This window comes from Plodia interpunctella, chromosome 11, assembly GCF_027563975.2.
Source record: "Plodia interpunctella isolate USDA-ARS_2022_Savannah chromosome 11, ilPloInte3.2, whole genome shotgun sequence".
Lineage (NCBI taxonomy): Eukaryota > Metazoa > Arthropoda > Insecta > Lepidoptera > Pyralidae > Plodia > Plodia interpunctella.
The window spans coordinates 3,359,211-3,383,589 of record NC_071304.1 but is presented as its reverse complement, the minus strand read 5'-3'; the positions used below and the strand labels follow the sequence as shown (position 1 = coordinate 3,383,589).

General features: G+C 36.5%; 5 protein-coding genes across 8 annotated transcripts; 3 read left to right on the top strand and 2 right to left on the bottom strand.

Annotated features, from left to right (window-relative positions):
• The first annotated feature begins 796 nt into the window (after positions 1-796).
• Positions 797-1,783, top strand: RpL29 (Ribosomal protein L29). Its single transcript, XM_053751968.2, has 4 exons — positions 797-931; positions 1,066-1,120; positions 1,226-1,290; positions 1,631-1,783. The coding sequence occupies exons 2-4, from the start codon at positions 1,084-1,086 to the stop codon at positions 1,748-1,750; spliced, it is 222 nt and encodes a 73-aa protein (XP_053607943.1). The 5' UTR covers positions 797-931; positions 1,066-1,083; the 3' UTR covers positions 1,751-1,783.
• Positions 1,780-12,907, bottom strand: LOC128673834 (E3 ubiquitin-protein ligase Siah1-like). Of its 3 annotated transcripts, XM_053751965.1 has the most exons (6): positions 12,770-12,887; positions 9,642-9,755; positions 7,496-7,527; positions 7,009-7,204; positions 5,331-5,472; positions 1,780-3,442 (listed from the first exon to the last, which is right to left on the bottom strand). In XM_053751965.1, exons 3-6 carry the CDS (start codon positions 7,516-7,518, stop codon positions 2,865-2,867), a joined length of 939 nt encoding a protein of 312 aa, XP_053607940.1. In that variant the 5' UTR covers positions 7,519-7,527; positions 9,642-9,755; positions 12,770-12,887; the 3' UTR covers positions 1,780-2,864. The 3 variants fall into 3 exon arrangements, with proteins under 3 accessions (XP_053607940.1, XP_053607938.1, XP_053607939.1); XM_053751963.1 differs by lacking the exon at positions 9,642-9,755 and having other exon boundaries at positions 12,770-12,907; XM_053751964.2 differs by lacking the exons at positions 9,642-9,755; positions 12,770-12,887 and adding an exon at positions 7,651-7,760.
• Positions 8,769-10,630, top strand: LOC128673835 (uncharacterized). Its single transcript, XM_053751966.2, has 2 exons — positions 8,769-9,128; positions 10,206-10,630. The coding sequence occupies exons 1-2, from the start codon at positions 8,959-8,961 to the stop codon at positions 10,558-10,560; spliced, it is 525 nt and encodes a 174-aa protein (XP_053607941.1). The 5' UTR covers positions 8,769-8,958; the 3' UTR covers positions 10,561-10,630.
• Positions 11,795-17,717, top strand: LOC128673833 (facilitated trehalose transporter Tret1-like). Of its 2 annotated transcripts, none has more exons than XM_053751961.2 (8): positions 11,795-12,015; positions 12,798-12,895; positions 13,928-14,062; positions 14,285-14,368; positions 14,558-14,851; positions 14,949-15,069; positions 15,546-15,677; positions 16,659-17,717. In XM_053751961.2, exons 1-8 carry the CDS (start codon positions 11,967-11,969, stop codon positions 17,186-17,188), a joined length of 1,443 nt encoding a protein of 480 aa, XP_053607936.1. In that variant the 5' UTR covers positions 11,795-11,966; the 3' UTR covers positions 17,189-17,717. The 2 variants fall into 2 exon arrangements, with proteins under 2 accessions (XP_053607936.1, XP_053607937.1); XM_053751962.2 differs by having other exon boundaries at positions 11,797-12,015; positions 14,573-14,851.
• Positions 17,660-23,998, bottom strand: eIF3d1 (eukaryotic translation initiation factor 3 subunit d1). The gene is made up of 10 exons (XM_053751957.1): positions 23,673-23,998; positions 23,292-23,482; positions 22,920-23,073; positions 22,559-22,668; positions 21,838-21,976; positions 20,767-20,927; positions 20,235-20,366; positions 19,678-19,884; positions 18,461-18,656; positions 17,660-17,981 (listed from the first exon to the last, which is right to left on the bottom strand). Exons 1-10 carry the CDS (start codon positions 23,863-23,865, stop codon positions 17,821-17,823), a joined length of 1,644 nt encoding a protein of 547 aa, XP_053607932.1. The 5' UTR covers positions 23,866-23,998; the 3' UTR covers positions 17,660-17,820.
• Positions 23,999-24,379: the final 381 nt, after the last annotated feature.

Here is a 24,379-nt window from a genome sequence, read left to right as displayed (position 1 = left end):
TATATTGCCATGTATTTATGTATGTATGTATGTCATGTATATATGTATATATGCATGTATGGATGTATGTATGTAACGCGATAACTTTTAAACCGTTAATCTGATTTTGATGAAATTTAAAAGGTAAACCTAACGCCTAAACCATACCTGGTATGAGTGTGTAGGTTTTGTCAATAAAATTTTTGAGTTCGACGAAATCGGTTAAATCTTTTTTGAAATATTCACAAATATTTGCGAAGTCAAATTAATGACAAACAACTACTTTATGCCCACTTGTGTGATTCAGAGCCAGAGTGTTGTATGTATCATCAAAGTATCCTATACAATTAAAGTCTGGGAGCTAGACCTATCAACTGCTTCTGACACAACACAGACGTGGCCGTTGGGCATATTCGCCCTAGGTCTCTGTTTATCCCGAAAGGGATGAAGACATGATACTATGTATGTGAAACTTTAGTTAGTTTTAAAAGTACCTTTTTCTATAAGTACGAGAGCTGCTATTCTTTCACTCGCGGATTGTGGCGAGTATCTCTAATGAAATTTTATACTTACAACAGAACTAAATACAACAGAAATTATGCTACTATATTAAATACCAACTCATAAAAACACACTTCATTGCCTTCGTACTGACTCGTGCCTATTCCAGAAATTTTCTTTTAACATGGTCACCCTGGCCAGAAACGACGCACGAAGATTTCGAGGCTCTCTTTCGGCACGCCACACGTTTACAGTCACAGTGAACTTTCCAGTTGGACGGAGTACCTACTAATTCCATGCGCAAACCATATTTTATATTGGCAAAGGAGTTTTATATTGGAAGCGTAGGAAGAATGGAAACCTATCTTTGTTAAAAAAAAAAAAAGTCAAGTTTAAGTCATACAAATTATTGTCTTTACGTTTCTTTCTGAAGTTGTCAGTTTACGTTAAGGTTAGTTTTGTGTTTTGGTACATTTTTAATCTAAAAATATTATACATATCGTAAAGTATTCCAATAAATATAGTTCTTAATGATAACGTTTAAAGACCTAAGTGATTTGATACACATTTATTTCTTGATTTCAGTAAGACACCTAGGACGAAATGGCAAAGTCTAAGAATCACACAAATCATAACCAAAGTAAGTAAACATTGTGATTTTTTACTTATTAGTTTTGCATTTTAAATCTATATTTTAGTAGACGTAAAACTCTTAACCTAATCTATGGAAATTATTTACTTTCAGACCGCAAAGCCCACAGGAATGGCATCAAAAAGCCGACCAAGTTCAGGCACGAATCTACCTTAGGGGTATGTTATTTAATTTAGCATTTATGTACCTACTTATCTGTTACTAATAATTGTTGATGTTGGTAAAGAAAGTCTTACAAAGATTTTACAAAGAATTGAATATTCTGTAGGCCATTGATTCAAATAAAAAGAATTGAAAACAGCGGCACTCGTAATCACATAGGGGACCTGATGGAAATGAAACTTCCCTGGTCTCATGTTTTTTCATGGGGCAATCCCCAACGTCTCATATGACATCCAGAGTCCCAGTAAAGCCTATAAAAATTGTCCCAACAAATGACAAAAATAAAATTGAAATTTGGCATATTCCATAGCATTATTAATGTAATTCATTTTACAGATGGACCCGAAGTTTTTGAGGAACCAAAGGTTTTGCAAGAAGGGCAACCTGAAGCCAGCCAAACAACTCGCTAGGGCAGCACAGAGGAAAGCGGCGCGAGAGGCCAAGGCCAAGAAATGAACTAGCTTGTAAGACAATAAAACATAAAATCCATATCATCTTTTATTTTTAAAATAATTGTTTAAATCCAACTGTTTCATACATCTACCTTTTGCTGACAAAATAATTATAACTAAGGATATAGGAAGATGTTATGATAAAATTGTTCTACATTGAATGTTATTTGTTGGGTCCATAGTGAGAGTAAAATCTTTAATTTTTCGCTTTACACCACATAAAAATGTAACTAGGTATATAAAGTATAGGTATATAACCACACTTACGATTATTAATCGAAATATGTATGCGTTATGTTGATCCACTATAATACAAGTTTACATGAGATATTTTAACGATATTTTAAAAATTAAACCACTCACTTCACCCAAACTTATGAAAACAATACAATATAGCAACATATAAGGACACAAAATCACTTTCTGTAAAAACAAAAAATATTTTTTTATGCTGGCTCCACATTGTCAACTTTTGTAGACTCAGTATTGCTGGTTTTTCGATGCACACGCATTCGCGACGGCACGTTTTTGAGATCGGCGACAGTGTGGAGCTTGCATTACGAAAATCATGTATCAATCAATCATACATCGCCTAAGTATGTGGCGCCACGAAATAAGTCCTGACGACGACAACAACCTGGCCAGATATTGTCGCAGGATATCTTTCGGGGCGTTGACTATCATAACAAAATTCGATAATTTTTGTGAAAAGATCACATCTTATTTTTGTTGGTATTTACGTACCTACCGGACATGCAGTATAGGTATCACTTGATATCGGCTGATGAAAAAAAAGTTAACTGAGATACAATGTCTACATTCAAAGATTAGATATCAATATTATATATGTATATTGATTTGATATCTGCATGGATATATTCGAACGAAACTTATATATCACGAATCTCAAGCCATTGTTAGGTATACGACTGCGATGCGATCTGCAGTTTTATTTTCGTCATCTCAACTACCAACAAATTTGGATCTCTATTTTTTTCTCCTATCTATCATGTAATAGCAAAGAAAACATTAAAGTAATAAGTTTGTTAATCGTAACTTAATCAAAAATACCTGCCTATTTGCTAACAATATTCAATTTAGCAAATTTATATAAAAAATTAAGCTTTAGCAGGTTTCTTGAAGCCTTTGGGCCCAGCATTGTGGGATCCTGCAGGTTTAGGCCCTTTTGGTGCTTTGCCCGGCCCTGGAGGTTTGTTTTCATCTTTCTTAACATCCCCCTTGTTAATCTTTTCTTTTTGCACCGGTGGCATTCGTTTGATGAAGAAACGAAATGACAGCTTCCTGTCTTTTATAAAGTGGCTTAGCACGTCTAAAGGCATCACTGCGCATTTTCCTATGCGGAACACTTCGTCCGCTTTAATAGCATCATTGAAGCAATGTTCTATGAACACTGTCTTCCTGCGAGTGTCTTGCTTACTGCTGACATGTATCTCATAAACATGTTGCTGAGCAGATTTCTTCCCACCAATATGCTGCACGGCCCAGTAGACCATCTTTTGGAGCGTGTCAATTTTCATAGTGATTATGAATAACAGCTTTCCTTGAGCTACAAGGAACATGTGTCGATCGTCCTCTGTAATTTTGATGTTATCCAGTTCCACTTCGCTGTCGGAGCTGATGTTGCAATGGGCAGGGTGACGCTCCTTGAAATGCTCAATCATCATTTTCAAGTGCCCTGCAATTAAAAGCAATAATGTCTTATCAAACTTAAGTAAGTAACATTGCTCACGTGGTAATCTCATAGGTATGTTGCCAACTTTTGGGCGCATGTTTGACCCGCTTGAAACAAATTGTTTCTTTTGACTTTTACCATTTCTGAAATAATACATATAACAGTTTTTTTTATAAGTTTTATTAGGTCCTTATATATGAAATGGCGTTTTGTTGTACTGGCCACTTTAATCACAAATTTCTCCTCTTTGGTTAGGAATTCCAAATTCAAATTTATACAGCTGTATTTGTGTTTCGTTAACCGTTATTAATTTGTTTTTTTTCTTCTGATTTTTCTGTTTGCGTCACTCAGTTTACAAAATGGAAAACTTGAAATATAGCGTTATTTATGAGTACGAGTTCCACCGTGGCACCAGTGCTGCGGAATCGAAGGGTTAATGATGTGTATGGCGGTCGTGTCGCAAAAGAAAACACAGTGCGTTTTTGGTTCCAACGTTTTCGTCGAACGAAATTTCGACCTGCAGAACAAGCCCCGTGGACGGCCGGAGTCCCTAGTTGATAATGAAGAATTGAAGGCTATTGTGGAAGCGGATCCATCACAAACCATGTCCGAGTTAGCTTCAGGCTTCGGTGTTAGTGATAAAATTATTTTAATCCACTTGGCAAATTGGGAAGATTAATAAACTTGAAAGCAAACCGGCAAACGCGTGTCGACTGCTGCGTTACATTACTTAACCGGCACAATAATGAAGGGTTTTTAAATCAAATCATTACCTGTGATGAAAAGTGGATTCTCTACGATAATCGGAAACGCTCATCGCAATGGCTGGACCCTGGCCAGCCAGCCAAATCCTGCCCCAAGCGAAAATTGACCCAAAAAAAGTTACTTGTTTTGGTGGACTAGTGCCGGTGTCGTTCGTGTCGTGACGTCTATTGTCAGCAATTGCAAACTATGATGGAAAACTAGCTGCTAAACAATCGAGGCTGGTCAATCGCTCCACGCCACTGCTGCTTCACGACAACGCTAAACCACACACTGCACAACAGACGGCTACCAAATTAGAGGAGCTTCATAGCCCCGGACCTTGCTCCAACAGATTACAATTTTTTTCGACATTTGGATAACATCTTCCAGGAGAAAAAAATCAACTCCGATAGGGCAGTCCAAACCGCCTTCGAAGATTTTATTGATTCCCGTCCGAATGGTTTTTTAGTAAAGGGATCAATGACCTATGAGATGGCAAAAGTGCATAGATATTAATGGTTCTTAATTTGATTAAATAAATATATTATATTATTATTCAACTTTTTATTCCTCATATACCAATGGCCAATTATTCATATGTAAGGACCTAATATTATACTATAGTTGTTCGCCGCGAACTTAGACCTCGCGAACATAATACATTTTTACAAAATTGTGAATATTTAAAAAACGACTTAACCTATTTTAATGCCCTATGAACTTAATAATTCTATTGACAGATCCTACATACCTTTTAAATTTCATCAAAATCAGACCAATGGTTCAAAAGTATCGCGCAAAAAAAAAACAAACAAACATACATACATACAAAAAATGTATTTTTGTCCCAAGTGGATTTGTAGACCTCGCTCGGTCAAATATAACAAGAATGTAGGCTCATACTAAGACAAAGTATACGTAGGAAGAAATGTTTAGCTAGGTCACTGTATACAAAGGGCAAGCCCAAAGAAACGCTGCCTTGATTTCGCCAGGGATGACATGTGCCAATAGTCTGACAACTAAGGATGCTGAACCGTGCGAAAAAAAAGGAGGGAAAATAACAAAAGGGAGAATGCTAAGATGAGAGAGAGATAAAAGTATGACCCAAAAAGTATTACAAAAATGGTTTAGGTACTCGTAAACTTACCTTTCCAAGAACACTTTCCGAACACAGCGCCGAGTGGACAGTCCATCTCTCGGAAGATGCACTCTTTCAGATGTTCCTCCACGTCGCAGTTCACCATGGTGTACACGCATCCCTGATTCTTATTCGGACAGCTTACCTTAGCCTGAAACAAATACTAGATGATACTATTTTAATTTATTTAAAGTTAATATCATAAAGTCGAGTGGAAAACTGGAAACTATAGGTCTTTTTTTGCGATATTTGTTGTTCGTGATACAACCATGCAAAAATTAACAGCAGTGAGTGAGACTTACCGTACCGCTTGTGAGAGTGACTTGGCGTGCCTTGGACAGGCAAATTTATTAGGGGGCCCAAAATAAGGAGGAAGATGTCTTTCCTTCGACTTTGAATGAAATAAATCGCGTAAACATTTCCGTGGCTTGTCCATTTTATGTACATTTGGTTATACATGACTATGCCACAGAGGCCGTGTAAAATAAATTAGGTATTTTACTAATTTTTGCTTACACACGGCCCCTGTGGCATAGCCTGGGGGCCTCGTATCATCGATATACTATCTATACTAATATTATAAATGCTAAAGTCTGTCTACCTGTCAGTTCTGGTTTCACGGCTAAACTGCTGGACCGATTTTGATGAAATTTGGTATGCAGTAGTTAAAGACCTCCATTCAAACATAGGCTTTTTCAAAAATCAATTCCCAAATGACTATGATGGGGGTGAAAGTTTATATGAAAATCGTGTCGTTCCACCTTAGCAGGCAACTTCATGCGGGCGAAGCCGCGGGAATAAGCTAGTACCTACTTATATAAACGACTTATATCTATCTAGCTTGTGCTTATAAGCACATTTGAAGCTGAATCTTGAAAAAAAAATGAAACTTGGATTGTTGTTATTTTTATTTTTGCTATTCTGTTTTTAATTTTTATTACGGTTATCGCGAAAATTGTCAACAAATTCTTGGATCAAAGTTGAATCGTAAACAAACGTGGTCGTTGTTGAAACAAGTTACCTACCAAGAGCAATTGCAACCGAAATGGTAAAACAATGCCTGATCGATCACGTAGGTCAATTGCACAGAAATCAATTGAGATAGAACAAACAAGTGTAACTATGTACTTCGCGTGCTTGGACGTGAAAAGTAGTCTGGACAGCCGTCTTTGCTGATAAAAATTAAGCTATTTAATTAAAATTATTGTCGAGTCATGTTCAAGGTCTAACAATCAGTTCTGTCAAAAGCAGGAACAGTGCTGTTGATGCATTGGATCCATAGATTTAGAAGGGCCCCGCACGCCATATACCTAGTTACCTTATCTCTGATTGAAACGTTATCGCGCGGCTAGAGGCGAAATCCCTATCACAAAATTATATTCGTGACGTCATAGTTATTGAGTTATGGACACCAATAACACAGTCATAGACGTATACCACATGATGACATTTTAATCGGTTGCTACAACTTGCAACAACAAAGCTAGCGCCTTTATTGGCGCTATCTATACTCTCTTAGTATTTTGAATACATTGCAGTCGCGTTTCAGCCTTTTAATATAACTTAACAATAGTACCTACGAAAAATGTTACATTTGTTTTCTATTTCAATTGTTTTCTGTGGTCACTTGCCTTGCAGCTAAAATTATTAGCGTGATTGGGGGGCAGACTCAAACCTAGGTACTCACTTTGGCAATTATCTCCTCAAGTTGCCAGTTCCGTATTTGCGTCATTGGCTGACGACATATGGGACAGTTTGGGGGTGATAGTACTCTCGTGCACGAGCTGCAGAGACTGTGCCCAGATTGGCATTGGAATATGGGTGCCGACATCGTTTCCATGCACACAGGGCACTCAGGAAGCTCCAATGCGGCCGCCGCCAATCTAATTAGCAGAAAGTCAAAGTTAGAAGCTGTTCGTTCACCAGTATGCGGTATTCGTTTTATAATCCTAAGCAAGCAAACAATAATATTGGACAAATAATCTAATACCTAAGTGAAAACCATTCTAGGTGAAAATACTTAGGTAAAGTAACTTATCTTCAAGAGTATGTGACATGTATTGTACGTACAGATGCGCTTATAACCTTTACAAGTATAGGTAGGTACATCTATCTACAAGGTATTTGTACGTAGGTACATTAGTTATGAAATGGTTTAGGTACGTAAAACTTACTTTTTAAATCTCGCTGATGCCATTTTAGATACCTGAAAAAAGGAATTTATATATTACTAATTTGTAAGATTAACATTATAATAATCGGAACCACCGCCAATTCGCCAAGCTACCTACCGCACTTAACAATCAAAACATGTGCAAGCAGTACTTACCTAGCGGACTGTTTGCAAAGGACTAAATGTTAATGTGTCACACAACACACACAGCGTTTTATTATCACACGACGTCCGGATACAATCAACAATGGATATAATAATGACTGAACAAGTTGTATGCATAAATATTCTTTTCAATTTTGAATCTTAAGTCAAGAGTACCTAGGTTTAGTTTAGTTCGTTTTTAAAAAAACGAAGAAAGTTATTCCCGGAATAGGTTGCTTGTGTTGCCATAGTAATAACAGTAATATAATTTAAAAAAACCTGTTCACTCGTCAGTATTGCCTGCTCTCTTGCATGATGCATGACAGATCGTAATTAGTCGAATGTAGTCCCATGGATGTAATAAGTGCTTCGTTGTACGGAGTACCTACTATTAGGGAGTGTTACTGCACATTTATCCCGCCAGAGTACAGAAGTGTATGTTAGGTATACAAAAGCTTTGCCGCCTTACTATGTAGATTAAAACGTTTATTTTAGAGTACTTAATTAATCCTTTCATTATGTAAGCATTCGTTTGTGAAAATATACTAATAACAATGTAGCATATATATTCGGGTGCAATCGAAATATTGGGAAAAATCGTTTTCCATAAGATAAAAACACTTCGAAAACAATGGAATACGCCTCACGTTGTAAAATTTTCGAGTTAGTAAATGGTCGAAAAGAAGCTCGGAACACTTCCCACGTGAAGACTTATTAAAATATGGACTTCATACAAGTAAGATCTTAAAATCAAGTTAAAGTTTATGTCAGTTTATGACCACAGTTGACCAAATAATGCAGAACATAACCTAAAATAGTATTATTATTTTCAGGATAATCCACGAAATCCTTCCTTTTTCCTTTAAACTCGCACCACGATTGCGTAGAAGGTATTTTTGGTAGTAAATCTGCAACAGGGCAATGTTTGTATGGGCAATGGCTGCACAGGGCAATGACCTTAGTTGTACCAGTAGCGCCATCTGAGCTGAGCTTTGCGTAATTTTAGTAGTTACGAATACGAATTATTAGTAGGTACGAATTATTAGTGCTTGCTTACTAAATCCATGCATCTCATGTCGTAATTTCATGTCATGTCATGACAACATCTGTCATTTCGTTTGATTAGTACCTACTATACTGGCCCTTTAGTCATTGACTAGGCCACATATAATCTGTAGGTATCTACGTACTTTATCTAACATCATGCATTGTTTGTTTACAGAGATTAACACGCTCAAACTTTATTTTCATTTTATTAATTTATGATAAATTCCAAAAAATACGCGTTGAATGCTTATTGAAAATAATTGAATTATAATAATGGACGACAATGTATCGAATGTGTCGTTAAATGAAGTCTACGAGTACACCGACATTACAAGGAAACCTGAAACATTACGAATGTTTTTGAGTAAATATATTGAAGTACGCCTTTTAAAAAATTGCTCTCTTCAAGGATATGTACAGGCTATTGATCCAGTCACAAATAGGTTAGTACGTTTCACCATTAAAATTAATGATTTTAAATACTTGTTGCTAGATTGGTAGATTATTGTTTCCTCACTACTAGGCACTTGTTACTACTACTTGCCAACCGTTCCGGATTTTCCGGGACGTCCCGCTTCTAGGTCAATTTTGGGGCCGTCCAGCCATGACCCCTTGCAGGATGCCTTTTATCCCGGAAATCAGTGATCATTAATATTATTATATGTTTATTTTATTAATTAATAATATTAATAATCACCTACGCAATATGGATTTCGCTTAAAGAACATTCGGAGTTCGTTCGCTCAAGCTGTAGACATACATACATTTGTATTGATTGTTTTCTGTTCTTTAATTTGAAAAAAAATATATAGTTTTTTTACTACTTATTTTCTATGTGTTGGTTATGTCCCATGTAATTAATATACTAATGTCTGAGAAATGAGCTGTGAAATCCTGGGAATGCCTTTTTTTGAGTTGGCAAGCCTACTCACTACCTCAGTAGATGATCATCATACCGGACTGCTGATTGGAAGTTCCAGATTCGACACCCGGTCAGGTCAAGATGGACATGGACCAAGTCTAGGGTTGCCAGATCCAGCCTTGTCTTTTCCTGAACATGTCTTGTTGAGCTATGAACAAAATCAATTCTGGTGTCCAATCATTGTTTAAACTAACTGCGATGCAAATTATTATCATTATTTACTTTCTTAAACAGTCCTGCATAGGTATACCTAATAGTTTATTTATATCAGTGCTAAGTATATTTGGCTTGACAATTTTTTCACAAAAGCTAGTACATAATTCCAGAAAAATCCCAGATATCCTAGCCATCAGGCAATCCTTGAATGTTTATCTAGATTAGGTGTAATGTTCCAACTATAGTATTGTTGTGATAGTATCCTAGAGGCACACATACTAAAAAGTGCACTTCTTTGCATGACTTTTAGAAGTTGTGCTCCAGGGATAGTTAAGGTGTGCCTCAAAATAGTTTGCTTCAAAAAATTTTCTATTATGGTCACATAAAGATTCATGCAGGTTAATTTAATATTAGTTGTATATATTTGTATTTTTACTTACAGTTTAATTCTGCTGAGGATTTGTGAAAATTCATTTAAAACCAGTTTAATACCGGGTCATGCTGTTATTAGTATTCAACAATTACCCGCACCACACATGAAAGTTCCAGAAAACAAACAACAACCCATGTCAGACTTAGAAGTTTCAGAAAGAAAAGTCAAAATAATGGCTTGGCTCAAGGAAAATTTATTACCAGTATCTGAATCGGAAGATAAGATCTCACTAGGAAATGCTAGCCTTCTACCTCCATATACTGTTGCTGATATCTGCACAAATAACCCTATGGTAGCAATGCAAATGAGAAAAATAATAGAGAAAATGCCACAAGATTTTGAATCAAACAAAACTTCTAGCTAAATAGATGACTTCTTGTTCGTTAAAATGTTTTATAATAATTAAATAATGAAATAAATTTTCTTGTTTCTTTTTATGGGCTTTAGCTGCACTATGCCTATATTAGTCCCCATTTGTATATCATACACAGTTCAGAGGGTTCACTGCGGGTTTGTTATTTACATCTCATTTTATTACTCGAACGAAGCTGGAGCGAGCGGCTAGTTAACCGCTCGCCCCAGCTTCGCTCGGGTAAAACCATAAAAAAGTAACCTATGTCACTGCCAAATTTCATCAAAATCGGCTCGGTAGGTTTTGAGTTTATTCATTCCGATCGGCCCGCCCCGGCTTTGCTCGAGTGAAACCATAATAAAAAGCCTATGCCATTCCTGAAGGTTTCGTCTATATCTGTGCAAAATTTCATCAAAATTGGCCCAATATGTTTTGAGTTTATTCATTACAAACAATAAAATAGTAATCTTTTCTCTTTATAACTTTAGTATGGCAGTACCTACGAGCTTCCCGTAGGATGTGATCAAAACGTAGTCAATCATGCTTTATAAAGTAGATGGAGCTACTATGTATTTGTGAGTGTATTTTTAGGGTACCGTAGTCAAATAGTTTTATCATGTCCTTAAGTTGGAATAATTTTATTCGGAGACTATGTATACTATAAGGTTGAGATTTGGTAGGTTGATACAAGGTGCACAATTTTGTAGAGGTTCATTGAGTACATGTGGAATACATGAACCGCTACAAAATTGTGCAGTATGATTTTGAAAAATAAAATTATTAAGGACTAGATGTTGCCCGGGGTCTCGCTCCCGTGGGAATTTTGAGATAAAATATAGCCTACCTACCTTTCTAATGATGAAAGAATTTTTTCGGAGATTACCCGCCTCAAACATACAAACTCACAGACGCTTACCTCTATAAATATTAGTATAGTATTATTCCATACATGTAACCGCGGGATGAAAAAAATTTTTTAGACAACATAGCATTATTAGCTAAAAAAAAATTGTTTTGCACGCATTATATACGTGCCCATAGAGGTTTGTGGTAACTAAATATATGCAACGGAACCTTTCGTGAGGAAATCCGACTTGCTCTTGGTCGGTTCTTCTAACGGGTAACACCACGGTGTGCAGCTAGTATGTAGTTTATAAATTAATAAAACATATTTTCCTATGATGCGTCATATCATGCCAAGACATTGATACTTTGATACCTACCTACTGTATTTGCGATTATTTCACAGTTCACTTCACACTTGTTTTTTAGTATCGTTTCAGAATTCCTACAATGAGGTAGCGAAGTGTGGTTGAAACGGTCGATTTTGTTATCTATAGCTAAAAATACATTTAAATGAAATCAAAAAAGGTCGTTCACCTACTTTGTTTATTTGCCTTTGTGTTTTTAAATAGATAATGAGTGCTAAAGTTACCAGGAAAGTGCAATACTTGGCGGGATTTTGCGGTAAGTTATTACGCGCGAAAATTCAAATGTGAAATCCTAGTAAACTCTAGAATACGGGGATAATGGTATGTAAAATGTGTAAACTAAACGGATATGCAAGCAGTACTTACCTAGACTACTAACTATGTGTATATGTATATGTATGGAACTAACTATATGTATATGTATGGAAACTATGTGTGATTACTCGCAAAATATGTTACTTGCTGTGTTAATGTAATTATGTTAGATAATTTGGGTTTACCCATAGGAAATACAGGAAAATTGTGTAAAAATTGACAGGGGTTTGATAAGGCCAGTTTGGCCATTACAATATGGCATGAGCCCAATCTAATTGGGCTCATGCCATTGGAATCGAAGCAATTTTGTTTGTGGCTATTTTGTAAGAAGTATGTAAATTTTTTAGAGTGCTGTTCTACAAATCAGTTTAGAAAATCTTGGCTAATATAAGCCACCGCCGTCTATGCTAATCGAGGAATACCTATAATACAACAGCCAAATACTTAGCAGAGAAAGTATAAATAGGAAGGGAGTGTAGTCAAATGGCAAGTGACAGCGCCAAGAACCCAACGCCACAAGTGTGAAAAAGGTCAAGGAGATAATATACTAGCTAATATTAATGCTTGATTACAATACAAATAAACAAGAGCCCTTTATTGCACTCATTAGAATTACAATATATTGCCTATATCCATAAAACATTGTAAGTACGTACATGGGTTCCATGAATTTATATGCATCGCTTTGTTCTTACCTTGTTTCTCTCCTCTGCTCTTTTTTAGCATCCCTCACGTTCACGTTCACCGGTGCTACGATATCGTGGACCTCCCCAGCAATCCCTAAGTTCAAAAGCGGTGAAGCTAACCTTGTTATAACCGATGTAAGTATATTAATGGTATACTGACGATATAGATTATAACCTGTGATTATAACAAAAGGAAATGGGGGTAGGTAAACATTTTGATTGCCTGCGATCAAATTCTGAACCAGCTGTACCTTATAATGTTTTGACCTGCTTTTAAAATATCCTGATCCTTTCCTTTAAAATTCTCGCAACCTCAGTCATTTAATAAAAGTTCAAGCAAAGTACAATCTACGATGGTTCAAACAAATAAATTATTTTATGTAAACTAACGTATCTAAATTACTCTATTTGTGTAGTCTACTGACTATAAGGGCTAAACAAATTGTAACAAGATTAATACATAATTATGACATTTATTTAAATACATACGATATGTATGTATTTAAATGACGAATATTTAAAAAAATTAATTTGTTTAAACATTTGACAAGTAGTTAATAATAAATACTGAGCGGGTCGGTGTGCCGGTACAATTATAAAAAAGCGTAACAACTGATTATAAATATGACAGAATAAGCAACATAAAAGAATGATCTGCGAACAAACTTCCGCATCGAATCGCTAGGATTACTGCTCGGAGATTTCTCATATTTGTACAGACTTTTTTTAGATAGGAAATATTTACAAAACCATAACGGTACAAACGAACTACACTTATCTTTGACCATGAGTTTTGTGATAGTCATGAAAATACAGACCTACATATAGACATTAGGAGTATTACTGTAGTTATGACCCTATTACAAAGACTGACAGTCTATTGTACCTACTATCGATAGAGCTAAGCCAGATTGCTCAGTCGTGCTCCGTTGTTGTAGCCTACCAATACCAATTATTAAAAAAAAAAAACGTTTTCATAACATATTTAACTGTATAAAACATAAAATAGGAATTAGGCCTCCGATCAGCCTTGATCATTTGCCTTGTAGCCGCCATGCCGTCCAACGGAGACTGCACTGGTCGTGGAAACGTCGACTTATAGTTAATTAACATTTAATTAATTGAATTCAGTATAATTTCGACGATAATTAATTTATGAATTTTTAGGCCCAAACATCATGGGTCGTGTCGCTGTTGTCAGTGGGCGCGCTGCTCGGCTGTTACATGGGCCAAGTTCTCAACGATAAAGTTGGTCGTCGACGTACAATGCTAATTTCTTCGGGACCGGGACTTTTAGGTGGCGTAAGTTCTATGTTTATATTTTTTTTAATCTGTAAAATAAACAGTAAACACTACATAAAAACCAAGTGACCACATGCTCTCGCATGCATTGCACACCTATTTTAATTCTAATCGTTAGCCGGAGGCCTAAACAGTCGGAGATATCCACGCCCCTGGAATATGTGTCCACGAAAAGTATCAGAAGTAAGAAGAAGAAAGTAAATCAATGTTATTCTATTGCAGTGTATTATTTTATTTACAAAATGGCCAGAATTGATGTATGCGGCGCGTTTTATGTTTGGAATGACTACAGGAACTGTTGCTGTGGTAAGTTATATGTAAATACTTTGGTAAGTCTATGTTTATACATGCTTGACAATTAGTATGAGTGTAAACTTTAGTTCCGCAATTTTTTTACAACAAAAACAAAACGTGTAATCTATCTAAAGCGATTTTATTGAAATTATGATATAATTATATTCTATAGCAACGTAAATATTGACTGCACGTTCCTAACCTGATACATTACAGGTTGCAATGATATACGTGACAGAAATAGCAGACAAAGAAATAAGAGCGTCCCTCGGGATGCTGATTCAAGTTATGAACAACTTGGGTTGCCTCCTCATATATGGGATAGGCCCGTTCGTCTCCTATACAGCACTGAACTCGATCATCGTGACGATACCCATAGTCTATGGCCTTTGTTGTCTATGGATACCTGAGTCCCCGTACTATCACCTCAAAGATAGTAGGACGGATGAAGCAAGAAAGGTTTTTATTTATCTAAAAGGGCGCAGGGATGAAAAGGTACTTTTTGTCAAATATTTTCTATTCTAAAGTTTCAATTGTCCGCTTTAAATAAAGAGTATTCCTAATTGATAATGTTGTAATGACTGTATTTCAGTGGGTAGATGACCAATTGGCGATTATGCGCGCGCATGTAATATCAAGTATGGAAAACAAAACGACCGCTAAGGAACTCCTCACTAACATGAGATATAGGAAAACTATCTACATTGTCGTGGGCAAGTATCATCTTGATTTTCTAAAGTACATATGAGTTCATTTTTTATAGTTAGTTATTAATTATAGTAGTCACACACTATCGACGAATTCGGAAAGACGCGTACGCGAATCAATGTATTTTCTGATATAACATAACAAACAGGCCACGTTGTTGTTGTTAGCAACAACAACGTTACATTTTAAAAGTCAAAGGAAGAAAGGGATATTCCTTTCTACTTATCTTAAACTGAGGATTCTTCTTATAGGCGATGGGCTAGCAATGTCAGTGTAAATACCACCAATAAGCCCATTATCAAGCTGAATTTTTCCTCGAGTTTCGCGACACTTGGCCCCTCTCTATCCCGTTAAAGATAATGAGGAATCTAAAATTCTAAAAATACTTAACATTTTTTTGCCCTCTTACATTAGGTATTAGGTACAAAGAGCAATAAGAGTTTTGAATAACGCCACTTTATAATCTGGTCTAAACTTTCAGGTTTGAAGATCCTACAGTACATGACTGGTGTACTAGTAATACAGTCATATTTGGAAGTGATATTCAGACAGAGCGTGTCTATATCAGGCCCCCATGTTAGCATAGTCTATGGATTTGTCCAACTTTCTGCCGGTGAGTACCTACTATTGATTATAAATTAACATAATATAGACAAAGGAATAGCGATCAAAATTTTTGTTACCTAACGCCTTTTCTCTTGAAATTCCGCATACCTATTAATAGTTAAGAGTGTCGAAGTACAGAAATAGTACATTGATTAACGAGAATTGAAAGTTACAGACATAGATTCTAACGAGGATCGCAAACTTACAGAGTTGTGAATCGTACGTCCTTTCCATAGTGCTTTGTACGACACCTGCCTACGACGATAATAAAAAATATAATAAACTACAATTTAACACAACATTAACGCAGTAGTTCGTAATTTTTAAAAATAGAATAATATTTTCTGTCAGTCTGCATTATAAATACTTCTCATTGTTGTTCTCATTGTACCAACACGAAGGTACGAACGTACCTACCTAGTTAAGGTTTCATCTCTAATGGACACCGACAAAACCGCGGATTAACGTTAGTTTATGTATAGTTTAATATAAACTTTATTTATTTCGTATCTTATTAGATATTATTTTATTATAGCTTATTTTGCATTTAATTATATATACATCTACCTAACTTTTAGTTAAATAGAGATTACACAATGCTATAATTTGCCTGCAAATAATATCGGTGTATCGTTAAAGACATCGTTCGTGCACGGCTGTCTAGTAAAAAGATAACATTATTATCCCATTGTAAATTTGATTCTTATCATGCCATCTACAATGTTTCATTTATAATTGTTGATTCGCAGGCGTAGGTCAATGATAAAATGCCTTTCACTTAATTGCAGAACAAAGATACATATTGAATTTTCTGTGTTGGCTGTTTATCCTTTCATATTATAAAACATATTTTTCATGCTGGTAGGTTTAGGTGTAAAAATTTTTGTTTTTACCCGAGTGAAGCCGGGCCACTAGTATATTTATGTGAAGGGTATCTAGATTTGCAGAACATAGAGATTGTAAAATTACCATTCTGCAAATGTTTCAGGTATTGGAGCAACATTCCTTACGCGATGGTTCGGACGCCGAATACTGCTGATGTTGTCGTCCCTCGGCGTCTCATTGGCCATGACTGCAATCGGCCTTTACTTCTTCCTACAAGACTCTGTGGGAGTGAGCCAGGAAATCATGTCGTCCTTGTCACCTCTGCCACTAGTTGGCTTGTTTGTTTTTAACATTGCTTATTCGTGTGGAGTGGGGAACCTGCCTTACGTGATGCAGGCGGAATTGTTCCCTGTAAATGTGAAAGCTGTGGCGAGCAGCTTAGCCACGATGCTAGCTTGCGTGTTGAGTTTCTTGGTAACCAAATGTTATCAAAATTTGAAAGATATGTTTGGACATTACACCGTTTTCTGGAGTTTCGCTGTTATAGGGTATTTAGGTATTTTATTCGTGTATTACTTTGTACCCGAGACGAAGGGCAAGACGTTAGAGGAGGTTCAAGATAATATGCAAGCAAGGCCTGCTGAGGAGCAGGCTTTAAGAAATGGTGAAAATGCCGTCCAAGATGTTAATTAAATTATATTGAACAGTAAAGAAAATATTTATACATATTAGGTTATGCATGTAATTTACACTTCGCAATATTCATCAAATCAGTATAAAAGGCTGACAACTGAACAAATAATATTATTGAACAAATAAATCTACGTTATTTGAAATCAAGTGTTGTGCATTTGCCAAAATCATATAAATTATATTTATTTTTGGCTAAAACTTAGTTGTCAGTTTTGAATAATTTGTAAAGTATTACCATTGAAGCATGAAATCAATGTGTGCCGGCTGTGTTTATGTAACTTAACTATTAATTAGTGTTTTTTATAATAATAAGTTGTAATGCCAAAGTTTATAAATCAAATTACTAACTAATATAAGCAAAGAGAGTAAGATAAGAACTATCAGTAGGCATAGGTAAATATATTATTTTCATATCAGAACGATATTTACAATACCTCAGTAAACAAGACACATTATAAATTAAACAAGATATGTGACAATAAAATTGTATTCTGATGAATAAAAATATATATAACATGTGTTACATTCACTGTTGAGCCTTTATAAATATGACCTGACCTTTACAGAATAAAAGGAGAAATAAATGAAATAACAATACGCTGATTTGCTACGTGTGGTTAAATAAATAAGGGTTAAATTCTCTTGGCGTTTCCGTAAGAGTATAAAGGCGCGAATGGCGTGTCAGCTGGCTCGTCTCCGCTTTCTTCTGAAGCGTCAGACTCGAACGTGTTGTCCGGAATGTCGTAAAGACGGATCAAGGGCTTGTTGGGGTCCTTCATTATCAGGTACTTACCTGAAATAACGATTTTGATTTAAAGAAAACATGCAACGAATCCCATAGGAGTACAAGACTTGAGCAGAATACAAGTAATAAAATACATACGAATGGAAGAATCCTTCACGCAAAATTTCAAATTTTAATATCCACAATTCGTGTATTTGTTACAGTGGACGCGACTAGCGAACACTTTAGAAACTTCGGAATAAGGATTACTCACGATAGATTAGGTACCACTTTGTATGTACTTGTATATTGTTTGACCAATTGTTGACAAATTCGTCTTACCAGATGTATGAAAATAATGGCGTCACGTATGTAATTGTTATTTGAATGACTATTATTATCATGATTTTTTTATTCGTGGGCAAGTTATTTCCAAATAAATTAGTTACGACTAATTTACTCGCAACTAAATTTCGCGACGAATAAATCATTCGTTATTCAAATAAATTTGGCACATCTCCGATATATAGAAAAAAACAAAATCTCACCGTCCTTCTGCTTCATGCAGATGTCTATGATGCAGCGCAGGATGCCCCAGGCGTTGTCCATAGACAAGTTGATCTGCGCCGCGAACTCGTGCGGCTTGAACTGCTGCGTGCCGAGGATCACGTGCCGCGCGTTGTCGCGCACCTGCGTGCGGGACACGTACCCGAACTTGATCTGGTCGGAGCCCGCCAGCAGCGCCTGGGGAATTCACATTACTTTATTATACTTCTTTTCGTGTCGAAGCAGACAAATTTAGATTAATTTAAACCAGGAAGTAACACGTATTAAATGTTTACTTGAAAGTGTTGTGTACAATCGTCATTAGGATTTCAGAATTAACAAGGTGTGCAGATTTATGTAAATTAGTAATTTAAGTTTTGTAATCTGTGATTGTACCTTTTTTAAAATAAAAAAACTACAGTACCTGCCTAGTCATTGGCCATAGCAACTGTCTTATCATTGGCTTCATTCATGTTTTGTGCGAAGCAAGAGGGACATTTTGAGCAAGACAAAAAAAATTACCATGGACGCTCCACAGTCACACAAAGTACCAGGTGAGAAACCCCATTTAATTGTTGAGAAAACAATTAAATGGGGTCTTTAAATTAAATCTTTCAAGCAGTGGGAGCTTCTCCAATTATATGATACAATGTAAAGGAAATGGCTGGCCCGGAACAGAGATTGGCGTAGACAGAGGAGATCTGTACTCAGCAGTCTTCCAGGGTCATGGAGGATTGCAGATGATGATGACTTTGTTACTAAAATTTGCTCATCTAGTATTTTATAATATCAGAAACAATGTACATTTCGGACCAATTGCATTCAAAGCATTCGCAGCTGATAGATTACAAGTAAGTCAACCTTGTCGTGATTTAATAAATAAATAAATAAGTGATTTAAAACCCGGATCGCATTTTGTTATGTGAATATAAAGTTACTTGGACTCACAAATCAGTGCCTGCCCAGATTATGTACCTACTTAAAACCTGCACTCGGTCATGACCGCCGTGGCCTAATGGTCATCATGACGGACTGCTACACTGGGGGTCCCGGTTTCGAATCCCGGTCAGGTCAACATGAAAAATGTTTTTTTTTTTCAGATTGCACCTGGGTCTTGGATGTTTATCTATATATGTATATGTTATAGAATATAGTATCGTTGAGTTAGTATCCCATAATACAAGTTTAGAAGTTACTTTGGGGCTAGCTCAAGACTCACCTGCACAGTCCACTTGGCGAGCTTGCAGGAGTTGTTGCGGAGCTCGTTGGCGAGCACGGCGCCGCGCTGCGTGTCCAGCTTCTGGCGCCACTCCACGCCGCTGGCCAGCTTGGAGTCCCACTCGTTGAGCGCCTTGATCGTCAGGAACTGCGTCTCGTTCTGCGGGCCCTGCAGCACCGCGTCGTGCTCACAGCGCGCCACCAGCACCTGCGAGCGACAGCTTGTCATTCTTGCTTGCAGCGATAATGTGACGACCCTTTCCTACCACTTCCCAGCTATATGAGAATATACTGTTTACATAATACAGAAGAGTGGCGATAGTTGGAAAGATTTGCAGGACGCATACAAACCTGCTGTGTTAATTATACTGCAGTATATTTTGTATAAAAGCAATAAAATTTGATAAATATACCCAAGTTCATTGGTTTTAGCTTGGCTTGTGGTTCCGCCGTAGATAGAACACTCCATATCCTCTACACATACATTTTTCCCTAAAAAAATATGAAACGTAAACCTACTAAATTGTCAAGTGATAAAACAGAATCACTGGTACTCACCACACCATTGTTAAGGTTCCACTTGCGGTAGCGGTAACCCACTGAGGCGACTTCACCCTCTTCCTCTTCAGACACAAACGGGTTCGACTCAGGGAACTTGTACTTGGGTTCAGTTGTACCTGACTTGAGCACCTAGGCCAATCAATTTTCAAAGTTAGTGTAATGGAATTTTTGTTGAAATAAAGAGCTCTTATATAAAAAAAGATCGTGACGAATTGAGAACCTCCTTCTTTTTTTAAGTGGGTTAAAATGATATGTTAGTTGACAAATTCAAAGAATAATCTTGCATGTACTGGTATATACTAGCGAAAGTGTGTTTGGTTGTCCTTATTTCACGTCCAAATGGAGCATTGTATTGAAGTGAATTTTGAATTGGCGATCACCCATTGTTGGAGAACCGAGTGAGATTGGCAACATTTTGCCACTGTGGCAACAGCTACTATAAAAATAATTCATTACACAGTTTATAAATTTGGTGGTAATTGTATGTAACAATTACCACCATCAATTTGCATAAACAAATTAAGCATACCTGTTGGCTGAAGTTGTGGTTGATGAAGGTGGCTTCGAGTGCCAGATTCCGTGGGGAGTTGATGGAGTTGCCGTCGTCGGCGGGGGGCTCCACCGACGTCTCGTTCACGGTGAGCAGGTCGAATTCCGTGTTGTCGCGCTTGTCCAGGAACAACTTGTCGCCTGGAACAGACATAGTGAAGTTCAATATTTTATTGCTACCATAGATTGTATCTCCTACACTTATGTAACCTTTATCTGTTGTATTGTTCGGCTGTTACTTTTATCTATGTTTTGATACAAATTTTAAATTGCTTTCCTTTGTATAAATGGATTTGTTTGACATGTCACACACGGTTTTTAACTTATTTTTGAAAATAATGAGATGAAAAAATTCTGGAATCGAACGGGAATTGAACACGCGTCCCTATCTGTCCGGGACAGTGCTCTTGAGCACTGAGCTATCGAGACCATGCCAGTTCAGCTGAATTAATTCATCTCTTTACGTCTTACGCCAACGTACAGTATTTTTATTAGAGAGTAGTAGGTACTCTTAACTAATCAACATACCCCACTGTTACAAGCAAGACATTATGTTTTTTTTTAAATACTCAAGCATCTATTTAAATGGACTTGTTATACATGTCACACATGCTTTTTAACTTATTTTTGAAAATTGGTTTCCTTGATTCTAAACACAAACATGAATGAATTAGTGGTTCATCCCAGCTTCGCCCGTGTAAAACCGTAATTAAAATATGGCCTATGTTACTCCTCAAGGCTTCATCTGTAACTGTGACAAATTTGATCATAATCGGCCCACTAGTTATCAAGTTATTCATTACAAACAAAAACACAAATACTCTCTTTATAATATTAAAATAGATTTATGTACATGATAGAGGAAGAAAAAGATGTACACATGTCCATGGATACAATTAAAAAGTATGGAGCCTTTATAGTTATAAATTTAATAGTTTAAACTTTCTACATATTGAAATAGGTTAGGAGGTAATGTGTTAAAAGGATATTCTAAATAAATCACCAAAATGGAAATTGGAAAAAAAATGTATAAAAATAACACAGAACTCACCAATTTTCTCAATAACAATATCCCAGGAATAGTTGGAACGAGTGCAGCACATGATAGTAGCTAAGATGGCGTCTGTAGCGTAGACTGTCCCAGTAGTTTTACTGAGCCGACGGATCACAGGGTCGTCAGTGGTTGTCACCTATAAAGTGATGTTAATTTCTTTATTTATTAACTAGACTAGATGTTGCCCGGGGCTTGGCTCCTGTGGGAATTTTGATGGTGAAAGAATTTTTGAAATTGGTTTGGTAGATTTGGAGATTACCCGCTTCAAACATACAAACTCACAAACACTTACCTCTTTATAATAATAGTATAGATTAAAAAACAAAAGACAGCAAATTTTCAATAACTACAAAAAAGAAACTTTTTTGCTCAAAATCTATTTAAGTTTGTCGTTAAATCCTTATCCTTACATATAATAAAACAAAGTCCTTTGCAATGTCTGGCTGTCTGTTTGCGATAAGCTAAAAAACTACTGCACGGATTTTCATGTGGTTTTCACCAGTAGATAGTGTGATTCCAGAGGAAGGTTTAGATGTAAAATTATATTCTTACCCGAGCGAAGTCGGGACTTGACGCTAGTTAATAATTAAATCATTTAGTAAAAGTGGACAAAAGTGAACAAGAAATAGTTTCTTTAAATGTTTCAATTTCCTGATATAGATGCATCAGCTGCAAAAAGCTGCCCGTATTTTATTTTATTTTGACAATATCTCCTTACCGTATGAAAAATGCGGTCGATACGCTGGAGCGGCTTCTCATGCTTCACATTGACGCGATCGTATGCCTTGTCATAGTACTCTAAAGTACCAGAGCAAACAATGTCTTCACCTGCAACATATAAAAAAAAATTAACACCATGACAGCTGTGTAATTAGATGTGAAGAAAAGTAAAATTTTACATGTTTATGTCAAACCTTTTGTTTTCTTGGCCATTATAACTCAATGTTGTGTACAACATTTTTAATAGAATGGGCATGCCCAATCTATCATTGACTGTGGTCAATGTCAACAACTAATGACACTGAAGACCAGAAATATGTTTGAGCGAGGGATTGTTTAATAAATTAAACAGTACCTACCTTCTTTGATTCCAGGTAAAGACAATTTAGCAAGGCGCGGGAAGTCCATGTCTTCAATAGTAACCCAAGTGGGTCTGACAGTTACTGAAGCATCCCGGATCTTCATAGGAGCACCTCGTTGACCCCATCTCTTGCCTAATTTGCGGTCACGTTGCTGTAAATTTGAAACAAAATTGACAATGGTACAATATTTAACTTTTGCCTTATGAACTGATTGAAATGCACCAGTCAAATGTTTATCTATTGTCTCTCAATTGATGGGATATATACCTTTATTCTAGTTAACAGAAATGTTATGTAATCACATGGTTTTGGGTCCATAGTTATAACTAAATTGTGTTTAAGTTGGATAAATAAATAAAAGAAAATTACCTTACTCAAAGTAGTCATACCACCCGGAGTGCGAGCTCCTCTAGCACCCCGTCCGCGCTGACCGCGGGCGCGCCCTCGCTGGTAAGGCGGCTTCTGGACGCGCGTCGTGTCCACCAGATGGAAAGTGCTTTCGTCCTCATCGTGGAAGTATGCGTACGACGAGCCAGCGCCAAATTGAGAAGCATACTTATCTAACGAAAACAAAACATTACTCAGATTATGGGTATAATAAATTGGGTTTGTTAATCAATTACGTGGAATATAGATCTTTGAAGTTATATTGATATAAGTTGCAGCGAAAGTTGTCATAACCTAAAACATATCTACAGAGCCATAATAAATAGCTAAGCTAAAGCAAAATGTAGTTTTTTAATGACTTACTTTGATATTTCTTGTCTTGCACTACGGTCCAGTCACTAATTTTACCCAAGCGATCGCCTTTACTAAAGGGCTGGTAAGGCATGTCGCGGAATTGTTCCGGCATTTCGCAGGGACCCCATCCTGTAGGGTTATCTTGAATTACTGGTGCTATGAACCGTATCGGCTCTTCAGCCGGTAAAACATGTTCTGACATCACGACGTAACTTATAAATAGTTAAAAATATTTTATTCCAAGGTAGAACAAATTCTGCAAACGACACACGCACTACAGACAGCACGACACTTTCTTGAAAAGACAACGAATGTTGCCATGATAAGCTTCGTGTGTGACAGATTTACTGTCTGTCAACCACCGATTATTACGCAAAGCTCAGCGCAGATGGCGCTATTGGTACAACTAAGGTACACAAACATTGCTAATGGAGGAAAATAGCGTCAATTTTCAATATTATTGCAGATTTATGACCTAAAATACCTTCTATGCAATCGTGGTGCAAGTTTAAAGGAAGGATTTAGTGGAATAATCTACTAAATCCTTCCTTTTTCCTTAACATAACAAAAAAAAGTTTCAGGTTATCCTGAAAATAATAATACTATTTTTGGTTATGTTCTGCATTATTTGGTCAATTGTGGTCATAAACTGATATAAACTTGATTTTGACTGAAGATTTTACCTGTATGAAGTCCATATTTTAATAAGTCTTCAC

Excerpts from the sequence above, each read along its gene's own strand:
- RpL29 (XM_053751968.2), top strand. The coding sequence starts at position 1,084 with ATGGCAAAGTCTAAGAATCACACAAATCATAACCAAA. Across the intron at positions 1,121-1,225 it reads TCACACAAATCATAACCAAA|ACCGCAAAGCCCACAGGAAT; the intron begins GTAAGTAAACAT and ends ATTTACTTTCAG. Across the intron at positions 1,291-1,630 it reads GGCACGAATCTACCTTAGGG|ATGGACCCGAAGTTTTTGAG; the intron begins GTATGTTATTTA and ends TTCATTTTACAG.
- LOC128673834 (XM_053751963.1), bottom strand. The coding sequence starts at position 7,518 with ATGGCATCAGCGAGATTTAAAAA. Across the intron at positions 5,473-7,008 it reads TTGAGGAGATAATTGCCAAA|GCTAAGGTAAGCTGTCCGAA; the intron begins GTGAGTACCTAG and ends TATTTGTTTCAG. Across the intron at positions 3,443-5,330 it reads CGGAAAGTGTTCTTGGAAAG|GGCACTTGAAAATGATGATT; the intron begins GTAAGTTTACGA and ends TTTTAATTGCAG.
- LOC128673835 (XM_053751966.2), top strand. The coding sequence starts at position 8,959 with ATGGACGACAATGTATCGAATGTGTCGTTAAATGAAGTCTACGAGTAC. Across the intron at positions 9,129-10,205 it reads ATTGATCCAGTCACAAATAG|TTTAATTCTGCTGAGGATTT; the intron begins GTTAGTACGTTT and ends TTTTACTTACAG.
- LOC128673833 (XM_053751961.2), top strand. The coding sequence starts at position 11,967 with ATGAGTGCTAAAGTTACCAGGAAAGTGCAATACTTGGCGGGATTTTGC. Across the intron at positions 12,016-12,797 it reads ATACTTGGCGGGATTTTGCG|CATCCCTCACGTTCACGTTC; the intron begins GTAAGTTATTAC and ends GCTCTTTTTTAG. Across the intron at positions 12,896-13,927 it reads CTAACCTTGTTATAACCGAT|GCCCAAACATCATGGGTCGT; the intron begins GTAAGTATATTA and ends ATGAATTTTTAG.
- eIF3d1 (XM_053751957.1), bottom strand. The coding sequence starts at position 23,865 with ATGTCAGAACATGTTTTACCGGCTGAAGAGCCGATACGGTTCATAGCA. Across the intron at positions 21,977-22,558 it reads TCGACCGCATTTTTCATACG|GTGACAACCACTGACGACCC; the intron begins GTAAGGAGATAT and ends ATCACTTTATAG. Across the intron at positions 18,657-19,677 it reads TCGCCAAGTGGACTGTGCAG|GCGCTGCTGGCGGGCTCCGA; the intron begins GTGAGTCTTGAG and ends TGAATTCCCCAG.